The sequence below is a fragment of the Sesamum indicum genome, linkage group LG13 (assembly GCF_026168435.1).
Source record: "Sesamum indicum cultivar Baizhima isolate 11 linkage group LG13, ASM2616843v1, whole genome shotgun sequence".
NCBI classification, from domain to species: domain Eukaryota; kingdom Viridiplantae; phylum Streptophyta; class Magnoliopsida; order Lamiales; family Pedaliaceae; genus Sesamum; species Sesamum indicum.
The window spans coordinates 10510866-10519079 of record NC_142669.1 but is presented as its reverse complement, the minus strand read 5'-3'; the positions used below and the strand labels follow the sequence as shown (position 1 = coordinate 10519079).

General features: G+C 31.7%; 1 protein-coding gene across 1 annotated transcript; it reads left to right on the top strand.

Moving 5' to 3' along the window:
* Nucleotides 1–285: 285 nt before the first annotated feature.
* Nucleotides 286–3022, top strand: LOC105176903 (cytochrome P450 CYP72A219-like). The gene is made up of 5 exons (XM_088876976.1): nucleotides 286–606; nucleotides 683–900; nucleotides 993–1240; nucleotides 1864–2248; nucleotides 2420–3022. Exons 1-5 carry the CDS (start codon nucleotides 330–332, stop codon nucleotides 2843–2845), a joined length of 1554 nt encoding a protein of 517 aa, XP_088733102.1. The 5' UTR covers nucleotides 286–329; the 3' UTR covers nucleotides 2846–3022.
* The last annotated feature ends 5192 nt before the right edge of the window (nucleotides 3023–8214 follow it).

The window sequence follows — 8214 nt, the reverse complement described above, 5'->3', positions numbered from 1 at the left end:
GCAATGGATGCCTTCGCCAAAAACATGCACAAACAAATTGATACAGTAGAAACCAACCCTGCTCGGAGTAGATTTCCTCATAAAACAACATTAATTTTCCATAGATTTCCTCATAAAACAAAATTAATTTTCCATAGATTTCCTCATAAAACAACATTAATTTTCCATAGATTTCCTCATAAGACAACATTAATTTTCCATAGATTTCCTCATAAGACAACATTAATATCTTCAGAAAAAGAAGACACTTGGCTCAATCTTCTATGTCTATAAATCCAAATTATAGATGACCTAAATCTTCTCATATTTGTGAAGATCGGAAGATCAAAATGGATATGAAACTCAGCTCAATCTTGGCTTCTATCCTTATACTTGTGTCTACTGCACTGGTAGTGAAAGTACTGAATTGGGTCTGGTTTAGGCCTAAGAAGCTGGAGAAACTTCTTAGGAAGCAAGGTCTCAATGGGAACCCATACAGACTCTTTCTTGGAGACATGCAAGACTTAACCAATGTCTTGAAAACCCAACAGCCCAAAACACTGAACCTTTCGGACGATCTTCGACCTCATATTCTTCCATATTACCAAAACATCATTGATAACTTTGGTAAGTTTTCTAGGTGAAGACAATCTACTTGCCTTATTTAGTACTTCATGTCACTTCTGATATTGTCTGAAATCAGGAAAACATTCTTTCGTGTGGTTTGGACCTTCACCAAGACTGAACGTTGCTGATCCGGAGCTTATCAAGGAGATCTTGTCGAAGCCTCGTCTGTTCCATAAGGCTCTCCCGGACCCTATTGGTGAAACAATTGTAGGAGGTCTTTCGTATCTTGAAGACGAAAAATGGGCTAAACACAGAAAAATTGTCAATGAGGCTTTCCATATGGAAAAGTTGAAAGTATATTCTCAGAGTATAAGCTCAAATATAGTACTAATATGTGTTTTTCTTTCTTCGTAACCCATTGTTGCATTTCAAATTTTTGTATGCAGAATATGATACCAGCAATGTTCTTGAGTTGTTCAAAAATGATAGAGAAATGGGAAGCTTTGATTTCTCGCAGTGGAAGTTCACAGGAAATCGACGTTTGGCCTTTTCTTGAAGATTTGACAGGGGATGTGATTTCTCGGACAGCGTTTGGCAGTAGCTATGAAGAAGGAAGAAGAATATTTCAGCTCCAAAAAGAACAAGTTAAGCTTCTTCTGCACCTCCTGCAGTTCTCTTTTATTCCTGGGTGGAGGTACGTATCCCATAACTCACATATGTTTTTTTAAATAAAAAGGTAAATTACATCTACTTCATATGAGATTTTGATATTACAAATACCCTCTCGTTGTTTGAAAAATTAGAATACTCCTCTAATTTTAATAGCCGTCTAACAATTTGCTCATTCCGTTAATCTCTATTAGGTTTTCATCCATCTTTTATGGTTAACTAACCAAAATGCCTTGTGGACTAAAAATTATAATTTTATTTACTTTTTAAAATTAGATAATTTTTTTATTGACTAAGTGAATAATTTTTTTATAATTTTCTAAATTTTTTCATCCACCCCATCTGATTTTTTTATAAATTTTTATTTTTTAAAAAAAATATAGTAAGGGCATAGTTGACAATTTCATACCACCATCCAAGAATTATATAATTTCAAATATCAGGAAGTATTTGTAATTTTTCAAACGACGAAAGGATATTCGTAATTATAACAAACCTCAGGGGAGGTCGTTGTAATTTACCCTTTATAAAATAGATAACATAATGTATGTGCATAGCTTTTATATATTAAATGGAACATAAAATGAAATAAATGATTTAGAATAGAAAATCCAATTCATTTATGAGAACTAATTTGTTACATTGTAGATACTTTCCCACCAAAGCAAATAGAAGGTTGAGAGCAATCACCAAACAGATCCAATCCTTGCTGAGGGGTATGATCAACCAAAGAGAGAAGGCAATGGAAAGGGGAGAGATCATACACAGTGACCTACTGAGCATATTAATGGAGTCCAATTTCAAAGAAATTCAAGAACATGGGAACAAGAATGTGGGACTGAGTATTGAAGATGTGATCGAGGAGTGTAAGCTATTCTACTTTGCTGGGTCAGAAACCACTTCGACATTGCTGGTGTGGACAATGGTGCTGCTGAGCAAACATCAGGACTGGCAAGCCCGGGCGAGGGAAGAGGTTCTGCAAGTTTTTGGGAAGAAAAAGCCGACTTTTGATGGTCTCCAGCAGCTTAAAACTGTAAGATGATCGTCTTAATTACTAACTTATGTTTCTTAAGCTTAAAGATCAGCGCTCCACCTTGGCGACAAGTTATACGTAAAAGACACGAAAACCACCCATAAGGGACAAACACATTTTGATCCGACCATGACATAGGAATCACAAAGCATAACAACTCTAGACATACAGGTAACAATGATTTTGCAAGAGGTTCTGAGGTTGTACCCATCGGTGCCTTTCATAGCTCGAGCACCTACAAAGACAGTGACACTGGGGAGCAAGATTATACCAGTCGGAGTACAGCTGACGCTGCTGATAGTCCTACTCCATCATGATCCCGAGATATGGGGCGATGATGTGAAGGAATTCAAGCCAGAGAGATTTTCACAAGGAATTTCGAGTGCAGCAAAGGCTCAATACTCCTTCACACCATTCAGCACAGGTCCTCGAGTCTGCATCGGTCATAACTTTGCGATGATTGAGGCAAAAATGGCTCTAGCAATGATACTACAGCACTTCTCATTTGAGTTGTCCTCTTCTTACTTGCATGCTCCCTTCCCATTAACGACTCTCCAACCCCAGTATGGTGCTCCTCTCATTCTGCGTAGGCTCTAAAACAACCACCACTCATCCATGTTATGTTTAGACTTGGGATTTAGCAAGAAAAATATTTTTCAAAAAATAGAAAGTATATAATTGGATCAATGTAAGATCAGAATTCACTCTGAGCAACAGTTTTGCAAGGAAGAATTCATAATTTGATTTGCGAATATTTTTTAGTCCCGCAAAATAGGAGTGGGGATAGAATTGATCCCACATCTTTGAAAAGTGACAGAAGTAGTCATGTTAATATGACATGCGTCTTGCATATGTATGTTCACTTGGCGAGTAGAGGAAAGGATTCACTGCTTTGCTTGTTTTTTAAGTCGCATTAAATTGAACTCGTAATACTTTATATCCAATTATAATTCAAATTCACGTTAGTCTTTTATATAACCTCTTTAAATTATTTTTTTTACTTTCATTTATTATTCGGAAGGAAAATATTTTAATAAAATTTAATCACAAACTATAATAAAAAAAATAAAACTTCATTTTTTAAAATAAATATTATATAAATTTAATTTATATAAATAATAAATTAGTTCTTTGGATTATAATTAATTGTATTTGAGATAATTTTTTTAACCTCTTTTAGTTATGTTTTGAAATTGAATTATGATTTATTTTTAAAAAAGTTTCAATAACCTTTAACCACAACATATAATAAATAGAATTTTATTTTTTAAAACAAAAATATAAGAGAAATTCAAATTTTATATAAATAATTAATTTGATTTTTATACTATAATTATTTTTATTTGAGATAATTTTTTACCTCTTTTTTCTATTTTTAAAAATATTATTGGTCTGAAATTTCTTTAATGAACTTTGACCATAAACTTTAAGTACATCAATTTAACATTATTTAATATATTTTGTCTTAATTTATCTTTGGGTGCTATTTAATAAAATCTTTGAACGTTAGAATTTTATTTTGCCTTAATTTATTTATGGGTGCTTTTAATTAAGTGAACCTAAAATTTAAATTTTGTACAGTATTAATTCCTAATGTTTAATTGACACTTCTAAGATTCTTAATATTTAAATTCATTCTACTTAAGTCATTGAGGTCAGTTTATGAAGAACGTTATCAAATATATTATGTTAACTAGATTGTAAAATTCATAAGATTTTATAGAATTATGTATATTTTCAACTGGAAAAACCATTGTTTGGATAGTGAAAATTTTCTAGCATTATTCAAATTAGTTTTCGCTACATAAGAACTATAAAATAATATTTTTTTCTTATTTAAATACCGGTAATTAGATCTTATTTTATATAAATGAATGGTTTAAATCTTTCGAATATTATTTAAATTTATAAATATATATTAAAATTATATAATATATATATAAATATAATTTTATATACTTTTACATTATAGATAACTCGAGTCGCATCTCTTTTCCATTTTCATTCAAGAGTTCTTATGTGTTTCCACGCCCATTTGAGACTCCGAAAAATGAAAAAATTCTTTTTTGTTAAGAACACATACACGATTCATCACTACATAAATTAGTTATTTATATATAAATATATTATACATAATGCATATCTATATATATACATATAGAAATAGTGCATCAGGCGCTAGCCGTTGCCACACTAGCCCCAAGCCGGACAGGAGGAGAGGAGGAAAAGGGCGCGCAACGGGGAGGAGGAAGGGTGTCGCGCAAACGAGGAGGTGGATGCAGAGGTGCATAGAGGTGGTGCGTAGAGGAGGAGATGAAGGCGATTGCGGAGAGGATGGGGTGTACAGAGGAGGCGGACGGGGAGGAGGCTTGAGGGGCCGGCGGTGAGGGCGTTGGTGTGGTGGTGGTCGTGGGTGGAGTGAAGGAGACAATATTTTTTAAAAATACTTTTTATTATATGTAATTATTTCATTTATATTTAATAAATAAAATATAATAAATATTTGTATATTAAATCTGGAACGTTAAATTAAATTAATCAAAATATGGACAACCGAATTGTGCATTAAATCCAAATTTTGATTCGAATTTAATAAAATCTATCCATTAATTTATTTTTTACAAATTTCAACAGTTAGATATATATGCCAAACAAGATCTAACGGTTCGTAAATTAAAATTTAAAAATTAATTCATTATTAAAAAGTATGTGCTTTTATTTAAAAACATATGATATCTTACTTGTAATACCCGCACACAATATAGTCCAAACCAATTAGGTTAACTCTCATTATTACATATATTAACTACCCAATTTATATATTTTGTGGGTAATTTTTAGATTTACTTTTTACCCCTATAAAAAGTTGATAGAATTCAATCTCCAAACCTTTCTATACCCAACCACCACCCCAGACACAAGTTAGCACACCCCATTCAAACTCTGAAACCTATTTTCTTCCACACACCTCTTCATAGGCGGGAATAAACAAAATCATTCTTTTGTCACCGTAAACTCATACCTTAAGCCTATGATTGTCGAATTCAAGTGACATCGTGATACAAGAAAGCCGAGTAACTTCCTCACTGTAAATTTCATCAACTCAAAACTTACAGTTTAATCGAGTATGACGTGATATGTTGTCTATTCTTAGTGTAATATATAAATTAGAAAGTTTTATTGGGATTAATTGGAGATTTTGGATTTAATAAAAAATGAGTTTTCAAAGATATTTTGGCGTTTTTGATGGAACAGTTTTTTAGCATAGGAAAAACTCATTTTATTTACCAAGAATAATTTTTTATCGAACCTTTTGAGTTGTCGATTTATTCATAAAATATCTGAAATATTTGGGTTGTTTTGAAATTTATAAAATTGTTACACATGTACTACCAGAAATTAGGCATGAATCCAGCAATTCGATTTCAGAAATATTTAACCTATTTATAGATGTCTGGCAGTTATGAAAGTTTTATTACACAATATATATATATACATATATATATACTTTCTATTAATTTTTCAAAATTTTTTAAAATTTAGGTAAATTTATAAAACTTCTTGAATTGTGCTATACAGTAGTGTCAATTATATGATAATTTTAAATAGTTTCTATAATAATTTATTATTTTATATATTAATTAATATGAGTCACGAGTAACATAAAATTTATAAGATTTTTCTATGGAGGGACGAATTTTACAAACCATCCAATTTATAAGATTTTTCTATAGAGGGCTGAATTGTACAAACCATCCAAGTAACTATCAGTTTGAATAGTAGTTATTCTTCGACTCATTTTGCAAATTCTTACCGCTATTTGTTCAATTAAATTTGATCTATAATTGAGCTCTGAATGGCAACTCCTACAAACTCTTGCTTGAAGACATGAAAGCTGATCACAGTAATGAATTCAGTCACATAATTCTTCCACATACTTATATTATGGTTGAGAATCCTCAGCTCCAAATCCTTTTCTCTTCAGTTAATAAATTGAAATCTGAATCATTATTTACAGCACGAGTTTTCTCCTTTTCTCAGCTAATGAAACGGGAGCTTAAACGCTTAAATCATGAAAGAATCAATTGAAATCCCTCGGACAAAAACAAGAACAGTGCGAAGGGGTTATTTGAGAGAGATTATCACGTAAAAAGAGTGAAATTTTGACTGGATTAAAAAATATAGGGCAGTTTCCCTGAATTAAAACACGAGTGGAAACGTGTCAAACCTTGAGGCTGCCCTCAATTCATCTAGGCCGGGTGAAATTGAGCTCCCACACATTGTGATTTCTCGCTGCGAGAACCCATTGGAACGGCCGACGATCCATCACCATAACCAAAAACTACGTAATTACAGAAAACAATGAAAATAACAACCGGATGAGAAACAGATATGTGAGGCCTTTCTCAGAGCAAAAGAGAAATGAAGATGTGATCAGTTGCCAGAAAGGAAAGGGCTCGGAGCGTCAGTTTATGCCGGCAACGGAACACGAGCGCCATGTTTAACAGGGGCGCCCTGTTCTCTCAAAGGCAATGTTGAAAAACAAACCCTAAACACCCAATTTATAGAGAAAGAAGGAGAAGAGATTGAGATGGGCCACTATTGGGCCTCTTCAAGAACATGTCTTAATTGGAACATTTTAGGGTTTCGTTCATGAGGATTTCTTAATTGGGGATATCTTTTTTCTGGGGGGGGGGGGTAGTCAAAGAATTAGGTTTGAATGAAACCATTGTGATTGTATCAAATAAATAATTTTTTATAGATAAAATGGTAATTATATAATTACATTAATATTTGAATAAATTAAATAATTGTTCAATATATTAATATAAGAATTGTAAAAAAATATCCAAACGTTCGGTGAAACTCGAACCCATAATCTGAAACTAAGTAAATTTAATCATCATGTAATGTTCCTTTTGTCAAAGTTGGTTGATGTATTATCCAATTCGATTAATATTTATTGAATCAAATATTACGAGCGGAGTAGCTACTATAATTATATAATACACATATATAAAATAATGGGCTTTAATTCTAAGTGAGGTTAAAATTTATTGTATGCAAATGCAGAAATGAAGACATGACCACCAAACCACTATATTGGTTGAGTAATTAGTTAAAAAAACCTTGGTAGAAATGTAATCACAAATATGTCATTTATTGTTCTTGTATTATGTAAATATCTATTTTAAGGTTCCAATTGATTGTTATGTTATGTGCTAATACAGTTTCAAAATTATCTACTTTGAAATAATATTTTATTTGTGTTTCCAATCATAAAATATATGCTTTGAGTATATTTCCCCTTTCCAAGAGAAGAACATGAACATAGCCATATAGCCAAGATTTGGTTGTTTGATTGACTATATTATGACAAAAATTATTTTAAATTGGAATAATTACATAGCCCTTTGTTTAAAGTTTGGTGTAATTACATATAAATTTCTTATGATTTTGAAAATTATATCTAGTATATTGAATGTTTGTTTTTGCACAACAAATAGCTCCATCTTTAATTAAAATTGACAAACTCTATTGATATCGGCAAAAAATCAAATGAAGATTCATATCTTGCCCTTCGATTGACTTATAATGACTTATTGCGAGTCAAAGAAATCTTTTTTTATCAAAGTATGCATATACGTCTTTACACGCTAGTGCGTGTGAGGAGGTATAAGGATAATTTAGTTAGAAAATATTTGTTTGAGATCTATTAGTCTAACTTAGGTAAAATATGGTGTGGTATTCAAGTGTGTTTTATAGATGTCAACAAATTTTATAAATTTTATTGATGTAATTTCTCGAACTACAGGGATCTACGTATTGTTCCATTAAACTTCAGGTGAGTGTAATTATCCCTTTTAAATTTAGATTATACTGCATAATTTGATGAGATTAAAATTTTTACCATTTTGTATCCTTAGTAAAACCATCACCAAGGAAGTGACTAAAAGGGACTAAAG

What these genes read in the sequence shown, in the direction of transcription:
- LOC105176903 (XM_088876976.1), top strand. Translation starts at nt 330, where the DNA reads ATGGATATGAAACTCAGCTCAATCTTGGCTTCTATCCTTATACTTGTG. An exon ending in TCCATATGGAAAAGTTGAAA is followed by an intron (nt 901 to 992) that starts GTATATTCTCAG and finishes TTTTGTATGCAG; the next exon opens with AATATGATACCAGCAATGTT. An exon ending in TCTTTTATTCCTGGGTGGAG is followed by an intron (nt 1,241 to 1,863) that starts GTACGTATCCCA and finishes GTTACATTGTAG; the next exon opens with ATACTTTCCCACCAAAGCAA.